Source organism: Lithobates pipiens, unplaced genomic scaffold (assembly GCF_037356315.1).
Source record: "Lithobates pipiens isolate NorthernLeopardFrog02 unplaced genomic scaffold, aLitPip1_a1.2 Scaffold_16, whole genome shotgun sequence".
Lineage (NCBI taxonomy): Eukaryota > Metazoa > Chordata > Amphibia > Anura > Ranidae > Lithobates > Lithobates pipiens.
Window position 1 is genome coordinate 411,153,227 of NW_027507748.1, and position 20,387 is coordinate 411,173,613.

The following is a 20,387-nucleotide window of genomic DNA, read 5'->3' on the forward strand; positions in this document are numbered from 1 at the left end:
GGTCAGACATTCCGACCACAAAATCCATCAGATTTTTTCCAACGGATTTTGGCTGAAACTTGTGTTGCATACACACAGTCGTACAAAGTTGTCGGAAAATCCGATCGTCCTGAACCAGGTGATGTCAAACATGTACGTCTGAACTATAAACGGGCCAGTAGCCAATAGCTTTAGTCTCTTCGTTTATTCTGAGCATGTGTGGCACTTTGTCCGTCAGAATTGTCTACACACGATCGGAATTTATGCAGGATATCGGATTTTATTTCGGAAAATTTTAGATCCTGCTCTCAAACTTTGTGCGTCGGAAAATCCGACGGAAAAAGTCTGAAGCCCACACATGGTCGGATTTTCCGACAACGTGATCCGATCGCACATTTTCTGTCGGAAAGTTCGACTTTGTGTACAGAGCATAAGAGTGGAGAACCTTTCTGAGTTGAGCATTGTAATATCTTGGACGTTATACAATTCCATATATTGTCCTAGTCTTCTTATTACCAATGAACATTTCCAACTTGTTCAGACATTTGGTAAATGATTATGCTCTATTCTGGTATATATGACTCATTAATATAATAGAGATAGTCTCTGCCCTAAGCAGGAGTGCCCCACTCTAAATGCAGTGTTGCTAAGCTGTAGTCAGTCAAGGTCGGAATTGATAGTTCTACTTTCTGCAGGTTTATCCCCCCAAAGCTGAGAATTATTGTTTGCTTTTGTCTGCTGTTGAGGCGCATCTCTGGCCAATAGTGTTCGATGACCAAGTAGCCTGAGTTATGAATATTTATATCTCCCTGACCAACCACCAGGAGGTTAATTGCCAGTGGTGCATGCTGGGTAAGGATATAAATATCTGTGGAACCTTCTGGAACCTCTATTGCCTCCTGGGCTTTACCTAGGGAGTACATGTGTGCAGCTGTTCTCTAAGGCTGGCCATACACAGTGCAAATTTCTTTCCTGCAACCACGGGATGCAGGAAAGAAATCAACACCGACAGTGCTGACAGGGGAATCACCAATTGTCTTCTCCCGGCGGGGGGAGCAAGCAGGGGAAGACAACTGATTATCGCTAGCGGCTTTAGCAGCTTCTTGCAATGATTGGAAGTGAATTTGGCAAGCTGGTTGTATCCAAGTTGATCAATCGATCAACTTCAGCTTGTCCATTAACGGTTCCAATCTCAACCGGTTCAGCAGGAAATTCGAATTGTGTATGGCCAGCCTAACCTTACAGGCCCGCTGCCTCTGGGGAGCACATGCTTGGAGAAAGAAGGCCTAAATTTGTGGCCAGAGAAGCCTGCACTGCCTAACTGGATGATATATCCAGGAGGAGGTCATCTAGTTTGGAGCATCAGGGGTGAATATCTGCAGGAGAAGTGCCCAAAAGAGCTGAGAGCAAGCTGGCACACCAAAGGAAGTCTGATTCCACACCAAAGCTTGTTAACCCCTTGATCGCCCCCTAGTGTTAACCCCTTCCCTACCAGTGACATTTATACAGTAATCAGTGCATTTTTATAGCATCGATCGCTATATAAATGACAATGGTCCCAAAATAGTGTCAAAAATGTCTGATGTTTCCACCACAATGTCGCAGTCACAATAAAAATCACAGATCACCGCCATTACTAGTAAAAAAAATAAAATGACATAAATCTATCCCCTATTTTGTAGACACTATAACAATATACACTTATTGGATTTTTATTACCAAAAATATGTAGAAGAATACATATTGGCCTAAACTGAGAAAAAAATTTACTTTTTAACCTCCTCGCGCCTGCCCTATAGCCGAATGACAGCCGTAGAACAGGCGCTTTTGTCCGGGAGGCCGTCCCTGGAAGTCCTGTTATTTACTTCCGCAATGCGCGCCGGGGGAAGTTCTGTGTTTGCTGTGTCTCCTGGAGACAGGTAAACACAGATCGCTGTAAACGGGCAATCACAGCGGCTGTTTACAGCGCGATCGGCGTGTCCAATGGGAGATGATCTCATATGTAAACATATGAGATCATCTCTCAGCGCCGCTCTCCCTCCTCACACAGACAGCGTGTGTGGAGGGAGAGATGAAGGGCTGCAGCGGCCGTGAGTGTAAAAAAAATAAAGTTAAAAAAAAGTGCCATCCTCCCCCAGTGCTATCCTGCCCAAGTGCCATCCGCCCCAGTGCCATTCTGCCCCAGTGCCATTCTGCCCCAGTGCCATCCGCCCCAGTGCTACCTGCCCCCAGTGCCACCTGTTGTCAGTGCCATTTGTCCCCAGTGCCATCTGTCATCAGTGCCATCTGTCATCAGTGCCACGTGTCATCAGTGCCTCGTGTCATCAGTGCCACATAGTGCCACATGTCATCAGTGCCACATAGTGCCATCTGTCATCAGTGCCACATATTAGTGCCATCTGTCATCAGTGTCATGCGTCATCGGTGCCACGTATTAGTGCCACGTATTAGTGCCACGTGTCTTCAGTGTCACGTATTAGTGCCACGCATAAGTGCCACATGTCATCAGTGCCACGTATAAGTGCCATCTGTCATCAGTGTCACATATTAGTGCCATCTGTCATCAGTGCCACGTGTCATCAGTGCCACATATAAGTGTCATCATTGCCACGTATCAGTGCCATCTGTCATCAGTGTCACGTGTCATTGTCCTGGTGCTCCAGGGCCTTCAAAAGTGTAATAAGTAGTCAACAAGTTAGATGTGTAATTTATGCTCCTAGAACACCTGATGGCACTCCCTGCATGTTGGGCCTCTCTAAGTGACCAGGCTGTGAAAAAGTCCCACACATGTGGTATTGTAATACTCAGGAGGAGTAGCAGAATTTTTTGGGGGGTGTCATTTGTGGTATACACATGCCATGTGAGAGAAATAACCTATTACAATGACAATTTTGTGGAAAAAAATAAAAAAAATGAAAAATCTTAATTTTGCAAAGAATTGTGGGAAAAAAAATGACAACATCAAAAAGCTCACTATGCCTCTTACTAAATACCTTGGAATGTCTACTTTCCAAAAAGGGGTCATTTGGGGGGTATTTGTACTTTCCTGGCTTGTTCGGGTCACAAGAAGCGAGATAGGCCACCAGTACATCAGATGTGATCAATTTTGTGCGATTCGCACCACAGCTTGTAGACTCTCTAACTTTCACAAAGACCAAATAATATCCACTAATTTGGGTTATTTTTACCAAAGATATGTAGCAGTATAAATTGTGGCCAAAATTTATGAAGAAAAATTAATAATTTGCATAATTCTGTCACAGAAACAAAGAAATATGCGTTTTTTCTCAAAATTTTTGGTCTTTTTTCATTTATAGCGCAAAAAATTAAAACCCCAGAGGTGATCAAATACCACCAAAAGAAAGCTCTATTTGTGGGAAAAAAAGGACAAAAAATGTATTTGGGTACAGTGTTGCATGACTGAGTAATTGTCATTTAAAGTGTGAGAGCACAGAAAGCTGAAAATTGGCCTGGGCAGGAGGGGTGTTTAAGTGCCCAGTAAGCAAGTGGTTAAAAAAAAAACAAATGGGGATATTTATTATAGCAAAAACTACAATATATTGTGTTTTTTTGCTATTTTTTTGTTTATAGCGCAAAAAATAAAAACCACAGAGGTGATCAAACACCACCAAAAGAAAGCTCTAGTTGTGGGAAAAAAAGTGTATCAATTTTGTTTGGGTACAGCATCGCAGGACCACGCAATTGTCAGTTAAAGCGACGCAGTGCCGTATCGCAAAAAAATGCTCTGGTCATTGAGCAGCCAAATCTTCTGGGGCTGAAGTGGTTAAATAAACTCTGTCAACCTTTCAAAAGTGACTGGTGCTTAATTTTTTGTGCCCTGCAAAAAGTCAAGTCTAAAGGTTAAATCTCACAGCTATCCTCTCTTTCAACAAATGTTGAGACAAGCTATCAGCCACACAAGAAATCCACTGTTGTCAATGAGTCAGCTGATGCATAGGATTACATTATGAATAGCAGTGAAAGAAAACCTTATCATAACACTGCAAAGTATGAAGAAGAGCCTACTGTTTGCTCCCAGCTACACCTCTAGGTGTCTGTATGTTGGGTATTTTTTAGTTTAACCACTTCAATACCAGGCACTTACGCCCCTTCCTGTCCAGGACAATTTTCAGCTTTCAGCGCTGTCACATTTTGAATGACAATTGCACAGTCATGCTACACTGTACCCAAACTAAATTTTTATAACTTTCTTCCCACAAATAGAGCTTTCTTTTGGTGGTATTTGATCACCTCTGCGTTTTTTTATTTTTTGCTAAACAAACTAAAAAAGACCAAATTTTTGAAAAAAATGCTTTTCTTTTAGTTTCTTTCATAAAATTTTGTTTTCCCCTTCACTGACGGGCACTGATGAGGCGGTACTGATGAGTTGGCACTGATATGTAGAATTGATGGGCACTGATATGCAGCACTGATAGGCACAAATAGGCGGCACTGATATGCAGCACTGATGGGCACTGATAGATGGCACTGATGAGCACTGACAGGTGGCACTGATGGGCAGCACTGATGATTAGGTACTGATATGTACTGACAGGTGTTACTGCTGGGCAGTAATTGGCACTGTGGTGGGCACTGGCACATTTTATTGTCGGGCACTGATTGGCAGGTGATTGTTGCATTTGAGTGGGTCTGTGCTGATAATCACATAATCCCCCTCTGGCAGGGAGACTGACACACCGCACGTTATCGTGACGCCCATGAGTAATGCACTAGGGCCCCTACCAGGAAGATGGTGACCTACGGCACGCTATGCGCGCATGGCATGGAGTGGGTATGGCTAAATATTGCTACATATTGGGCATGGCTTTTTAGTCTGATTAGAAACAACAAATACAGACAACTAGGGAATTATCTCAAATTAAATTCACCCCCTATACAATTCCCCCATCAACAGTGCCCAGGGGTGCCCGCTCATTAAGATGGCCCCAATTCAGCCTGCCCGTTAACAATTCGAATCTCGATTCCTGCTGAACCAGTCGAGATTTGAACCGAGTATGGCCGGCCTATGAGAAAATATTAAGAAACAGAAATGAATGCACACAGACATCTCCTGATCTAGCGTTTTTTGTTCAGAACAAGTTATGGCCTAATGCTCATGGTGCCTTGTAGGTTCCTTGCAGAAGAGGCTCATCAGATGGAGGAACAATTAGACAAAAAGCCTTGGGCAGTTGCTACTATTTCCGCTCTCAGAAGCTGGAGCCATCCCTCGGCATCTTCTGGCACAGGATTCAGATAAGATTCCTTAACCCCCCCCCCCGAAGTGTCAGCACAGAGCACCTTTACATTTTCTGCTTTTTTTTTTTTTGTGCCCATCATAGAAAAACCATACTGAGAAGAATGTGGTCACCAAAGACTTCTGCATTCATAGTAATGATGTCAAGATGCTTTGAGCTTACTTGTTACATCCTTATGAAAAAATTATGATGCCATCATAAAAAAAAAAAAAAAAGGTTTATATTTAATCATACTCACCGTGAACAAATAAGAATAGCCTGAAAATTTGAAGCAATATTAAAAGTTTCATTGTAGGTGAGGCCACACCTCCATGTATTCATAATGGAAAGATTGACCTATAAGAAAACCAAAATAATGTGAAGTTACAATAGTAAATAGAATTTCACATTTTTGTGATTTCAATAAAGAATATGTTAACCCAACATTTCATATTCCTGATATGTGTCCATTGTACCAATGTTAACCGCTTGCCAACCAGCGCACACCGATGTACGTCGGCAAAATGGCGCTGGTAGGCAAAAGGGCGTACAGGTATGTCCCCTTTAAGAAGCGGTGTCGCGGGCACATGCCCGCTGCTGTCTCCGTGGCCATGACCGCGGGTCCTGTGGACTCGATGTCCGCCGGGTGCCCGCGATGGTGTCATGGAGAGGAAGAACGGGGAGATGCTTTTGTAAACAAAGCATTTCCTCGTTCTGCCTAGTGACAGAACATAGATCACAGCTCTCTGTCATCGAGAGCAGTGATCACTGTCCTGTGTGTTAAAGCCATTCCCCCTCACAGTTAGAATCCTTCACTGCTGCCTAGTGGTTAACCCTCTCACTACCAGCATATAAAGCGCTGTATAAATGACAATGGTCCCAAAATAGTGTCAAAAATGTCAACTGTTTGTGCCATAATGTCGCAGTCCCGAGAAAAATCGCAGATCACCACCATTACTAATAAAAAAAATTAAAAATAAAAATGCCATAAAACTATCCCCTATTTTGTAGATGCTATAAATTTTGCGCAAACCAATCAATATATGCTTATTGCGATTTTGTTTTTACCAAAAACATGTAGAAGAATACATATCACCCTAAACTGAGGAAACTTTTTTTTTTATATATATATTTTTGGGGGATAGTTATCTCAAAAATTTAAAAATATTGAGTTTTTAAAAAAAATTATTGCACATTTATTTTTTAATAGTGCAAGAAATAAAAAACGCAGAGGCGATCAAATACCACCGAAAGAAAGCTCTATTTGTGGGGGAAAAAAAGGCCATCAATTTCGTTTGGGTACAATTGCGCAATTGTCAGTTAAAGCGACGCAGTGCCGAATAGCAAAAAGTGCTCTGGTCAGGAAGGGGGTAAAGTCCTCCAGGGTTCAAGTGGTTAAACAGTATCCTGTTCTCTGTATTGCATCCTTTGTGTGAAATACTTAGTGATCCTGCCAGTCCCCCTGCTTTCCTATTAAAAACTGACCTCACTAGGCATGGAAACACATCTTTCCCTGTGTGGTCAATTTTCTGGCTGTGCCAGGATCTGTCCTTTAAAGACATTTGCTGATACTCTCCCTGCACACCCAATCACTGTGAAAATCAGTGTACTGCTGACACACACACATTTTGCTTTTCACTCGTATGTTAACTGAATGGGTTATTTTAAAGGTTTGTAAGGGCTTTACTATAAAGTACTATTAAACAGACTGAGAAAAACTCCCATTATTGCCAGGGATGGGCTCACCTGCTGGTGGCACTGTGTCCCCCAGACCTTTAGGCTCCATGCACACTGAAGCTCAAAAAAGCTTTTTCTATACGTCAGATTGCTGGCAGAAAACGCTGGTTGAAAAACTTGCTTTTAACAGCATTTTGTACTATCGTTTATGAGCGTTTATTAGCGTTAATGGGCGTTTTCAATAAAAATACACAGAGGACACTCCAAAAATCACACAGTGCATTCCAAACTCCCACAATGCTTTGAAAAAATAGAATGCCGAACACTAATTAACGCGTGTTCATGAGCGTTTGTAAGCGTTTATCGGCATTTGTCGTTTTTTGGTGGTGAAAAACGGCACTTTGAACGCAAATTTCTGGCGTTCAGAAAAAAAGCCCATAAACTCCACTGCTCATTAATTTTTTTTTTTTTTTTTTTAATTCTTTATTTATATCCAATTTTTTTTTTTTCATAACAAAATAAATACATGTATGAAAAGGAGAGGGAACATATTCATACAAATACAATTTATACAACACCAGAAATAAAAAGGTTATTAGTTTAAACCTACTCCATTGTAAACTTAAAATACCTCTCTACTCTCCCCCTCATACCCCCGCCCCCTGCCCACCCCGCCCTTACCTTGTAGAATCGCTAGTGGGTTACCTCTTAGTGACCTTTATTTCTAACCGGGTAATATTTTCTTCTGAAGTTTATTGTGTAATTTCCTCCACATATCTCCAGGATAATTTAAATTCTTCCCACGATGCCCATTTGTTTGAGCCTCCCTCTTCTGCTAATAAGTCGACATCCTCTTCGTTATAATTTTCTATTTTTTGTATTTCATTTATACGGAAAATCCAATCCGATATTTTAGGGCTCTCATTTTCTCTCCATTTTTTTGGGATTAAATTTTTGGCGGTGTCTAACAGGATTGGAATTAGTGAGGTTTTATATTGCTTTATGGGTTCGTCTGTCCCATGAAATAGGACAATCCACGGATCTTCTCTTATTTCCTTTTTTGTTACAACTTTAATTATCTCTAAGATTTTTCTCCAGTAAGTTTTAATAATGGGGCAGTCCCACCAAATGTGGGCCATAGTCCCAGTTTTTTTACACCCACGCCAGCAATCCGCAGATTGCTCTAATCCCATTTTGGCCATTTTGTCAGGTGTCGCATACCACCTTGCAATGCACTTGTAGTTCGTTTCTATCAATTTATTATCTACTATCCCCGAGTGAATTAGTTTAAAAATCTTATTACGAGTTTGTGTGCTACATTGTGACCCCAGCTCTAATTCCCACTTTTGGAGGTATGGCGGGTCCTCCAATTCGTCCCCCTCAGAAAGAATCTTATATAAGAGCGTAATATTTTTTTTTGATTTTTCTCTCAGACATAGCCGCTCCAGGGGTCTCAGTTCCTCTTCACTACGGATTGGCTGAGGTAAATTTGAAATGAAGTGGCTAAGTTGGAGGAACCGCCACCCGTCCATTTTCATGAGGTCTGTGTCCAAACTAAGTGCTTGAAATGAAACGATTTTACCATTGACTAATATATCTTTTAATTGTGCGGAGTCTTTCCTAATCCAATTACCCCCCACCTCCCGTTTGCCCGGTGTGAAAAAATCATTATCTTTAAGAAAAATCAAGGGTGAATTGTACCCCCACTTATTTTGTGAATGTGTACGGTCCCAAATCTTTAAAGCTAGACGTGTTATCTCGTGAGCGTGAGGTCCGATGGACCTGAACTGTGGAGGGTTCCATATCGTGCGACCTAGAAGTGCTTGACTCATTGTGTTCTCTACACTCACCCACCTCTTTTTATTTGCCTCTTTCGCCCATTCAACTACTCGAGACAGAACCACTGCATTGTAGTATCTTTTTAGATCCGGGACAGACAGTCCCCCTTGCCTTTTTCCCCTGCATAACACCCCCATGGCAATTCTCGGTTTTTTATGTTGCCAAATATACTTCGAAATTAAATTTTTCATTAATCTAAAATATGCCGAAGAGAGCGGAATGGGAAGCATTTGAAACTTGTATATAATCTTCGGGATTAGTATCATTTTAACTGCATTGATACGCCCTAACCAGGAGAGGGAGCATGTTGAAATTTTTTTTATTTCTCTTTTGATTTCATCGAGTAAGGGGATATAATTCTTCGTGAATATTTTCCTAATGGTGTTCGCCAGATAGATTCCCAAGTATTTGATCTCCTTGCGCCATGGGAAACGGAATTCTGTCCGAAGGTTCTCCTCTTCCTGGGTACTGATGTTAACATTCATAACTTCGGACTTGCTGAGGTTTATTTTCAAATTCGATATTTTGCCGAATTTTTCCAACACCCTCAGCAAGTTCGGAATCGTGATCCTAGGTTTAGTAATGAAGAATAACACGTCATCCGCATAAGCGGCTAATTTGTGTTCATCCCCTCCCAACTTGATCCCCGTTATATCCTGATTTTTTCGGATATAGGTCAATAACGGCTCCAGAGATAATGCAAATAGGAGTGGAGACAGTGGGCACCCTGTCTGGTGCCGTTACTCATTTGAAATTGAGAAGAGGATTCTCCATTAATTTTGACAGAGGCCTGCGGTTGGTTATAGAGGACCTGTATCCATTGGATCATTTTCGGGCCTATACCCATAACTTCCAACGTTTCTATCATAAGTCCCCAGTCTACCCTGTCAAATGCTTTTTCTGCATCTATAGACAGGAATAGAGCTGGGGACCCACTATTTTTTAGGGCCTGGAGGAGGAGTAAAGCCCTCACCCCATTGTCCCTTCCTTCTCTCTCGGGAATAAATCCGACCTGATCTGGGTGCACTAGATCACTCATCTTGTTCTTCAGCCTGGCTGCCAGTATTTTGGCATATAATTTTGTGTCCGCATTCAATAATGCTATTGGCCTATAGCTTGAGCAAAGTAAGTGATCCTTCCCTTCCTTCAGAATTACCGTGATTGAGGCCCGTAAAGCTTCAGTGTTCATGTCGTATTGTGTGCCGAGCCCGTTCATATAGTGACATAATCTTGGGACTAAGATTTCCTTAAATTTTTTATAGTAAATAATCGTGAACCCTTCAGGCCCGGGACTTTTGCCCAATTCCGTCTCCTTTAATGCTCTATAGATTTCCTCCTCAGTGATAGGTCTGTCTATACTGTTTCTTTCACTCTCATGTAATTGGGGTAAATTAGTATCATGCAAAAATTCTTTAATAATTTCCTTATCCCCTTTACCACACCTCCCTTTTTGGCCAACATTATATAGGGCACTGTAGTATTGTCTAAATACCTCCGCGATTTCCTTAGTGGTATGAACCATCTTCCCGTTCTTATCCTGGATTTTATCAATAAAATTGGTCTCCCTCCTCCCTTTTAGTTGTCTCGCTAAGTATTTGCCAATTTTATTTTTCCCATAGTGTCTCTCTCTAATTCTCCCTTCCAGTGACCTCCTTGCTTCCTGATCCAAAAGGTCTTTAAGTTCCTCCCTCTTATTAATCAAAAGGTGAAGAAGTTCCGGCTGTTGGGCCTTTTGTTTTTTGTGCTCTTGTTCTAATCTATGGACTTCTTTAATCAGGTACTCCCTTCTCTGAGTTTTAGCTTTTTTTTTTATTTGTGCCAATGGAGATGAGGATACCCCTAATATATGCTTTATGTCCTTCCCATAGGGAGGCACCCGAGATATCCCCTGTATCGTTCGTCGAGAAGTAGAATTCTAATTCTTTCCGGATAGTCTCGGTGGTATCATTGTCCTGAACAAGATTTTCATTTAATCGCCAAGTAAAGGGTTGTCTGTACAGCCCTGGTAACCTCAACTTCATTGTCACAGGAGAATGATCAGAGAGAGAGGCTATTCCTATCCCTGTCTCTACGACGTCCTCTAACAGCCTGTGGTCCACCAATATGTAATCCAATCTGGAATACGTCCCGTGCACTGGGGAATAGAAAGAGAAGTCCTTCGTTTTCTCATGTTGTGTCCGCCAAGCGTCCACCATTTGATGTTGTTTCAGGCGATGTTTCAATATTTTCAGGGGCCTCTCATTCGTCCCCCTTGCGCGGGACGTACTGTCCATGGCGGGATCCATACACAAATTGAAATCCCCTGCTAGGATTACATCGCCAGATTTAAATTCTGCTAATCTTCGCAGGATCCGTTTCATATATCCTAAGGGATTATATTTGGACAATATACGTTAGCAAGAGTAAACACCCTGTTTCCTAGCTCACCCTTAAGGAACAGGTATCGGCCCTCAGGGTCAGTCAATCTATCGATCAGAGTAAATCGTGTATGTTTCTCGAATCCAATTGCCACCCCCTTAGCCCTCCTAATTGGGGAATCACCGTAGAACCAGGTCGGGAAGCTGTCTGAATATAACTTAACATTCGAATCCAGGGAGAGATGGGTCTCCTGCAAGAATACTACTTCAGCTCTGCATTGATGTAATTCCATTAAGAGTTTGTACCTTTTGTTTAGGGCGTTTAATCCTCTTACATTGTAGGAAATAAAATTTACCTCAGTCATCCTGTACTGACTACTGGCATACTTAATCTATATTTATTTGTCCAACCCAGGATTTTCATGACTCTTTCGGTCCCCCACACTACAAGGTGATTCTCCTCCCACTCCTCCCCCCGCCCCCCCGTCCCTTCACCCGCCCCCCTCCCCTGCCCCTGTCCCTCCCCCATCCCTTCACCCACCCCCCTCGCCCACCCCTGGCCCTGTCCTGGCCTATACTTGACAATGGGTGGCGCTGCCCCCCTCTGCAAGTAATACCTTCCAGGGTGTGACTCCAACTGCGGGCTTCCACTTCAACACCCCCTGTCCTCCCACCCCTAGGGGGAGAGATATTCCGTCTCCAGACAGGGAGTGGTGGAGCCCGGATCCGCCTCACCTTTCCATCTTCCCTTCCAACCCAACCCCGCACCCCCCCCCCGGGTCCCCCCCCCCCCCCGCCCCCACCCCAAAAAAAACAACCCACTCAGTATAAGAAAAGAAAAGAAAAACAGCCAATAACAGACAGAGAAACCAAAGGGCCCTCACGATAAGCGCTGGAAACCCCATCTTCCCCTCCTAATATGCCCATTAATTTTCACGAGAGTCTCGGGGGAGCTTAAGGGGTGGGATTCCCAAGTTATTACAAAAGACCTCGATTTCTTCTAAAAATTTTAACTTGAAAGTCCTTCCCTCTCTCTGAACAATCAGAGCTGTCGGAAAACCCCAACTGTATCTTATATTGACACTTCTCAGTTGTTCCAGTAAGGGTTTGAGTTGTCTTCTCCGAGCCAAGGTCCCTGCGGAAAGATCTGCAAAAATTTGTAGGTTTGTCCCTTCATATTGTATGGAGGGCAATCCTCTTAGTTCACTCCAAATCTTGGTTTTGTCCTCGTAGAGATGGAATTTTACGATCACGTCTCGGGGTACCTCTACCCTCAGTCCTGGCGGTTTCCTTACTCTATGGACACGATCTATTTTTAATTCTTCACCTTCCACTCTTCCTAATAAAGGGTTAAATAGCTTCGTCATCTTTGCACCGAGGTCTTCTCCCTGTTGTTCAGGTAAGGCTCTAATCCTCAGGTTCTGTCGTCTGCTCTGGTTTTCCTGTTCCTCCAGTCTGTATAAAATGTCCCTGTGAGCCTCTTGCATTTTTCTAGACTGCGCTTTTAAGTCTAGTAATTCCTGAGCCTGTTTGCCCATTAGATCCTCCGTTTCTTCTAATCTCCTTAACAGGTGCCCCATATCCGCCCTAACGGTTAGGATCTCTGACTTAATTAAATTTTCCAGTTTCAAAAACATTTCTTGTATTTCACCTTTGGTAGGTATTTGGGAGATATCTGTCTGTTCTCTATTTTTACCATCCAGGTCTGACTCTGTTTCTTCACCAGAGGAGTCACCTAGGATCCCAGTTGCTTTTCCAGCCTCCTTCCTCCTCTCTCGCTTGCCCACTTGTTTTTTATCCAGGCCTGGACTTTTTTGACTTGGCTCTTTAAGATATTTCTGGATCGAGCTTGTATTTAGGCTCTCTTTGGGGGCTTTAGAGTCATTGACTTTTGGGATTCTACCCTTCATGTTGTCCCTCTTTGGCTTTCTCCTCCCCAGAGTCCCCTTTCACTTGGAGACACCTTAAAAAAAAAGGCTGTGGGATTGCAAATAGCAAACAAGAGACAAGGGTGCAGATAATAGAAAGCACTAAAATAGTCAAGTCCTCTCCTCTGAGCTGGCTATTGACCTGTCTATGAGACAGCGTGCTCTTCCCAGGAAATTAGTCCATAAAGCTCTCGGGTCACGGTAAGCAAAGGGGAGATCTACTGCGCCCCTACTTAGGCAAGAGTATAGGCCAGGGTTCTCCTTTAACTGTCTATATCTTTGAGAGGTAGAGGCCAAGAGGAGAACAAAAGAGGAAGATAATACCAAAACGGGCCACTAGGGGTCCCCTATTCTCCCTTTACACACAGGTATATTCTCCCCCAAAAAAATAAGATTGAAAGTGTAATTTTCTAGTTCTGGGGGATTACCAGATGCTATATTTGGGGTCTTTTGGTCCCTCCTGCGATAGGGGAATCCTCATGCGACTCTCAGACTTAGTCGTCCCCGGTTTCTCCACTCATTCAAAGCAGGGGCATATGGTCTTGCCCGTGACTGCCTTATAAACAGACGTGGATCCTTAAACTGGGCTACCTTTAATTTAAATCGGCTCGAGCCGAAGCAGCAAAAAAAAAAAAAAACAGAAACAGAAAAAAGTGCCCCACCAATCAAAATTGTATCAAAGATCGATACTGAGCTTTTCAAGGCTTAATTAACATGTAAAAGTTGCTATATATCATCAGTGCCCTGGGCAGTACTTTTTAGGGCATAGAGTAGCATGTGAATCTTAATATGTGTATTCAAAGTGCTGCTGTTTCAATGAGTTGCATTTGAATCCATCAGCTTGCTCCTTAATTGCTCCTACTCAGTACTTAACTGGAAGGTATGTAACAGTCCAGGCAAAAAACAAAGCAGTTTGGAAGGGTCTGACCTGTTAGTAGTCTTCTGCGTGTATTGGCTCTTCAGCTCACAGGGACTGTTCTCACTCAGCTGCATCTGGTGGGAGAGTATGGGGGGGGGGGAGGTAGAGCCGAGGACTCCGCTCGCTCCAGCGAGGTCCTCCGTGCCGTCTACCAGTGTCCCTCCGGATCACACTGTGAGTGCTCTCTGGACCGGGCAAGCGGGCGTTCGAGTGCGGGTGCTGGGGCCGGAACGGGAATCATTTAGGAGCGCCGCGCTCTCTCCCTGCGCTTAGCTCCGGATGGTGCGGCGAATCCTCCTCCATCCCGTCGCGTGGAAGCCGCTGCTAGGCCCCTCCCCTCTCACGTACGCCGCATGACGTCCCCCCAAACCCCGTCTCAAACTCCACTGCTCATTAAAGCGGGAGTCCGCCGTTTTTTTTTTTTTTTTTTTAAGCCAGCAGCTACAAATACTGCAGCTGCTGACTTTTAAAATAATGACACTTACCCGTCCAGCGCGCCCGCGATGTCGGCACCCGAAGCCGATCTCTCGATCGTCTCTCAGGTGCTGCCGCCGCCATCTTGGGTATGGGAATCAGGAAGTGGAGCCTTTCGGCTTCATTTCCCGGTTCCTTACTGCGCATGCGCGAGTCGCGCTGCGCAATAAGGGTGGTCCCCGCTGTCTCTGGGATCCGTGTGTTTCCCAGCAGGCAGCAGGGGGACCTTCGGAAAGGGGCGTAGATTCTGCGGAAAGGGGCGTACCTTCTGCAGAATCTACGCCGGAAGTGGGTGCAGATACCTGTACTGTACAGGTACCTGCACCCCCCTCCCCCCTGAAAGGTGCCAATTGTGGCGCCGGAGGGGGGGGGGGTTCCAATGAGCGGAAGGTACACTTTAGGGTGGACCTCCGATTTAAAGCTAAAAAACGTCCATGTGTGCATGGACACATAGTCTAACATAGAGTGGAGTTTATGGGCTTTTAAAAAAAATGCCCCAAATCCAATAAACTGCAGTTTATGAGCTCCAGTGTGCATGGAGCCTTAGGTTGTAGTTCCAGTGTCCACCAGCAGGTATCTCTCAGCAGCCAGCAGTTCCTAGCAATTGGACTATTTAGCATATTTAGTCCCTCCTCTGCTACTCCATCTTGCCTTGGTGTTTTTCTGTGTGCCTTGTGACCTGCTACTCTGTTCTTGAATTTTCTGGATCCTTGTCCCACCAGCTTGTTCCTGTTCTTGTGTCTCCTTTCCCTTATTCTCTGCTCCTTCTGCCTGATATACTGTGTATGACCTTGGCTCCGATACTGACCTATCCTTAATTCTCACCTTTCCATCTGTATATCGTTAGCTCTGGTTTAGTTTATTTATTGTGATCACTCTCACCCATTAGTCTTCACTTGTTTAGGTTCTTGGGGATAATCTTGGTGTGGCATTATCCTTTAACCACTTGAGCTCTGCAGGGTCTTACCCCCTTCATGACCAGGGTATTTTTTTGCTATTCTGGACCTACTTTAACTGGCAATTTAATTTAAATTTTTTTCAGAAAAATAGAGCTTTCTTTTAGTAGTATTTGATCACCACTGTGCAGGCCAGTCAAGTTCCTCCACCCCAAACTCACTCATCCATGTCTTTATGGACCTTGTTTGTGCACTGATGCGCAGTCATGTTGGAACAGAAAGGGACCATCCCCAAACTGTTCCCACAAAGCTGGGAGCATGAATTTTTGTCCAGAATGTCTTGGTTTGTTGATGCCATGAGAGTTCCCTTCACTGGAACTAAGGAACCAAGCCCAACCCCTGAAAAACAATCCCACACCATAATCCTCCCGCCACCAAATGATTTGGACCAATGCACAAAGCAAGGTCCATAAAAACATGGATGAGTGAGTTTGGGGTGGAGGAACTTGACTGACCTGCACAGAGTCCTGACTTCAACCCGATAGAACACTTTTGGGATGAATTTGAATGGAGACTGCGAGCCAGGTCTTCTTGTCCAACATCAGTGTCTGACCTCAAATGTGCTTTTGGAAGAATGGTCAAACATTCTCATAGACACACTCCTAAACCTTGCGAAAAGCCTTCCCATAAGAGTTGAAGCTGTTATAGCTTCAAAGGGTGGGCCAACTCAATATAGTAAAAGGCATGGTGAGCTTTTTAACCACTTGCCTACCAGGCACAAACTCTCCCTTCCTGCCCAAGCCATTTTTCAGCTTTCAGCGCTGTCGCACTTTGAATGACAAATGCGCGGTCATGTAACACTGTATCCAAACACATTTTTTTATCATTCTCTTCACACAAATAAATCTTTCTTTTGGTAGTATTTAATCACTGCTGGGTTTTTTATTTTTTACAAAAAAAAAACACCAAAAATTTTGGAAAACAAACCTCTTTTTATTTTTTTTCTGTCAGTAAATTTTGTAACTAAGTAATTTTCCACCTTCACTGATGTGCGCTGATGAGGCAAAGGCACTGATAGGCTGAACTGGTGGTCATTGATGAGGTGGCACTTATGGGCACTGATGTGGTGGCACTAATGAGGAGGCACTTATATGCCGCACTTATGGGTACTGATAGGTGGCACTGATGGGCACGGTTAGGTGGCACTGATGGGCACTGATAGGCGGCAGTGGTGGACACTGATAGGTGGCACTGGTGGGCACGGATAGGCGGTATAGATGGGTACTGATGGGTATTGATGGGTGGTACTGATGGGCGACACTGATCCGCTTTGGTGGACAGCAGTGGTGGGCATTGATGGGCAGCACTGATAGGCGGCACTAATTGCCAGCACTGACTGGGATGGCTAATGGGCCCTGATTTGTGGCACTTGTGGGCAGTGTGGGCTCTGATCACTGGCATTGGTCACTCCATTTTTTAAACTTTATTTATATACTGTAATCAGGGCACTGAAGATCAGTGCCCTGATTACTTCCCTAGCTGTACCCTGTGAGGAGATGCCACTGATCGGCTCTCCTCTCCTCACACTCTGTCATTGTGAGGCGAGGAGCGCCGATTAACGGCATCTCCTTGTTTACATGTGACCGGCTGTGATTGGACACAGCCGATCACATAGTTAAAGAGCCGCTGACGTGGGTCTTTACAAAGATCTGTGTCGTACCGTGTCCTAGCAACACGGTGCAGCCAAGATTGCCATGGGAACAGCCATTCTGTGCTGCCGTCATATGACGGCGGCCAAGAACAAGAGCTGCACCGCCCCATCGAAGGCGGGGCAGTCAGCAAGCAGTTAAAGTTGTAATTTTTTTGGAAAATTAAGAAATTTAATAAAGTTTTTAACATACAGTACAGCGTTATCATATGACTGATGAGGCAGCGATCAGGGATACTGAGACAGTATGTTAAAAAAAATAAAGAATAATTAAATTTTTTTTACTTTTTTTCATTTTTTTTTTTACATCCTGTCAGAGTAGTTCAGTGTCACCATGTTAACACTGTACTACTCTGGGGGAGGTAATTAGGGATTTTTTAATTTTTTTTACATTTTGTTTGTTGTTACAATGAAGATCATTGTAACAGCAAAGTTGCGTTAACTATTCATGACAGCTGTAATCACTGGTGATCTGTGATTGGCTATAGCCAATCACAGTGTACAGGGTGCTGTGATTGACAAAGGTACCATGTGATAGCTGTGGGCCAATCACAGCATAGGCAACACAGCTGAATAAATTCCCAGTCTCCTCACTGCATTCGTCTTTTCTCTCCAGTTTCTCTAAGGCTGTGATCTACCGGCCCCCTGGACCAGTATCAACCTTTCTTGATGACTTCTCTGCCTGGCTACCCTACTTCTCTACTCTTCTGAAATCCCCACTATCAGACTTCAACATCCCTACTAATACTAACACTCCTGCTACTTCCAAACTTCTCAGTCTAACCTCCTCCTTTGACCTGAAGCAATGGATACATGCTTCTGCTCACTCTGAAGGCAATACCCTTGACCTTGTTCTCTCCCGCCTATGCACTCCGCGTAACCTCTCCAACTATCCTTACCTTCTCTCTGATCACTACCTTATTAGTTTCACTCTCTCCCTCTCCCCCACTTCCCCTCCCTCCAACTGCCTAACAGTTACCCGTAGAAACCTACGCCATCTCAACCCTTCTCATCTCCACTCTGCTACTGACCACCTCTATGACAAAATTGCACCCCTGTCCTCCCACGACCTAGCCACTTCTGTCTACAACACTTCACTTCTAGCCTCACTGGACTCACTGGCCCCCCTCACTACACACAGAATAAGGCCCCGTCCCCTTCAATCTTGACAAACAGATGACACTAGAAGCTGTGCTCTTGAGCGCCTGTGATGTAAGACGAAATCCCAAAAAGATTTCAACCAGTATAAATCTGCCCTCCAAAAATACAATTCCTACCTCCTCACTGCCAAGCAGACCTATTTTATCTCTTTTATTAACACCTTATCATTGCGTCCTCATCAACTCATCTCTACCTTCAACTCTCTACTTTTTCCTCCACTGCCTACACCCACCAACTCACTCACTGCCCAGGAGATCGTCAATCACTTCAAACTGAAGATTGATACAATTTGCGATGAGATCTCTACTGTTCAGATACCCTCCCCTTCACGCTTTAAACTTCATTCCCACAGGTACAATCATTAGTTCCCTCTTTCAACCCCACCACTATTGACGAGGTTGCTAGACTACTTTCTAACGTCCATCTTACCACCTGCCCTCTGGATCCTGTTCCCTCGCAAATTCTACGTTCACCCTCTGGCTCTATTCTACACTCACATCTTCAATCTCTCCCTCTCTTCTGGCATCTTTCCCAACTCTATAAAACATGCACTTGTCAGCCCCAAACTTAAAAAGCCCTCACTGGACCGATCCAATCTTAACAACCTACGCCCCATCTACTTGTTTCCCTTTTTATCCAAAATCCTTGATTGTCTGGTCTACAACCAACTGAGTGACCAACTTGCTGATAATATCCTTCTTGATCCCCTTCAGTCTGGATTTTTTCCTCAGCACTCCACAGAAACTGCTCTCCTAAAACTAACAAACAATCTACTACTGGCCAAAACCAATGTACACTATTCTGTACTCCTACTCCTGGACCTCTCAGCTGCCTTTGGTCTCCGTGACTGTACTCTTAGCTGGTTCTCTTCCTACTTATCCAACCGCACCTTTAGCGTTACTTACAATTCTACTTCCTCCTCTCCTCTTCCTTTCTCTGTTGGGGTCCCCCAAGGTTCGGTTCTTGGACCTATTTCAATCTACACCTCCTCCCTAGGTCAGCTGATAGCCTCCCTTGGTTTCCAATACCACCTCTATGCTGATGACACCAAAATCTATTTCTATACCCCTTAGCTCACTCCAGTCTCCTCACATATCACTAATTTACTATCAAATATATCAGTCTGGTTGTCACACCAATTCTTCAAACCTAATCTATCCAAAACCAAATTAATTTTTCCTCCCCCCACTTGCCTCTTCTCCTAATCTCTCTGTCAAAATCAATGGCACAACTATAAGCCAATTCCCACATGCCAAGGTCCTAGGTGTAGACCTGGACTCTGAACTCTCCTTTAAGCCCCACGTCCAATCACTGTTGAAATCTTGCCGCCTCAACCTCTGCAACATCTCCAAAATACACCCCTCCTGCTCTCTAGCTCCCTCATCACCTCCTCCCATGCTAGCCTCCAGGACTTTTCCAGAGCCTCTCTAATCCTATGGAACTCCTTACCCCAATCTGTCCGATTATCTCCTACTCTATTAGCTTCTAGACAATCCCTGAAAACCCTCCTCTTCAGAGAAGCCTATCCTACCCAGACTTAACAACTGCATTTTCATTTTCTCCATCTGATCATCCCCCACAGCTATTACTTTTTGTTCCACTTGACCCTCCCCTCTAGATTATAAGTTCTAACCAGCAGGGCCCTCTGATCCCTTCTGTATTGAATTGTATTGTAACTGTACTGTCTGTTCTAAAGCACTGCATGAACTGTTGGCGCTGTATTATTATTATACAGGATTTATATAGCGCCAACAGTTTACGTAGCGCTTTACAACTTTAGTTATATAAATACTGTTTAATAATAATCATTACAGCTTTGTTGACATTGTGCTCATGTGATCGAGTACTGAGATCCGCTGTGTCCCCCGGGGAGGGATGATTTGGGGAACAGCATGCTCCTAAACCCCGCACAGGTGCATGATATATTTGTGCATGATTGTGCCTGCATGTGTCGACCTGCTGCAGTATATGTACTGTGGTGGTTGGCAAGTAGTTAATGAACCACATTTTTTTATAGCATATTTGTGCCTTGTTATTCTCTGTGAAAGTCCACACATTACCGGTTTCGCCGGTTTCACAGGATTCCAGGAACCCCTCACATTTTTGTAAATATTTTATTATATCTTTTATGTGACAACACTGAAGAAATTACATTTTGCTATGATTTAAAGTAGTGAGTGTACAGTTTGTATAACAGTGTAAATTTGTGTACCCT

The 20,387-nt window shown here is 43.9% G+C and overlaps 1 protein-coding gene across 10 annotated transcripts in view; it reads right to left on the reverse strand.

The window, feature by feature from the left end:
• The window catches only part of HHLA2 (HHLA2 member of B7 family), a 55,796-nt gene that overhangs the window by 17,078 nt on the left and 18,331 nt on the right, over positions 1-20,387 (reverse strand). For all 10 annotated transcript variants that reach the window (XM_077482447.1, XM_077482452.1, XM_077482454.1 and 7 more), the window contains one exon: positions 5,473-5,570. In XM_077482447.1, the coding sequence (XP_077338573.1) occupies positions 5,473-5,524 (52 nt within the window). In that variant the 5' untranslated portion in view covers positions 5,525-5,570. The remainder of the gene's footprint in view (positions 1-5,472; positions 5,571-20,387) is intronic.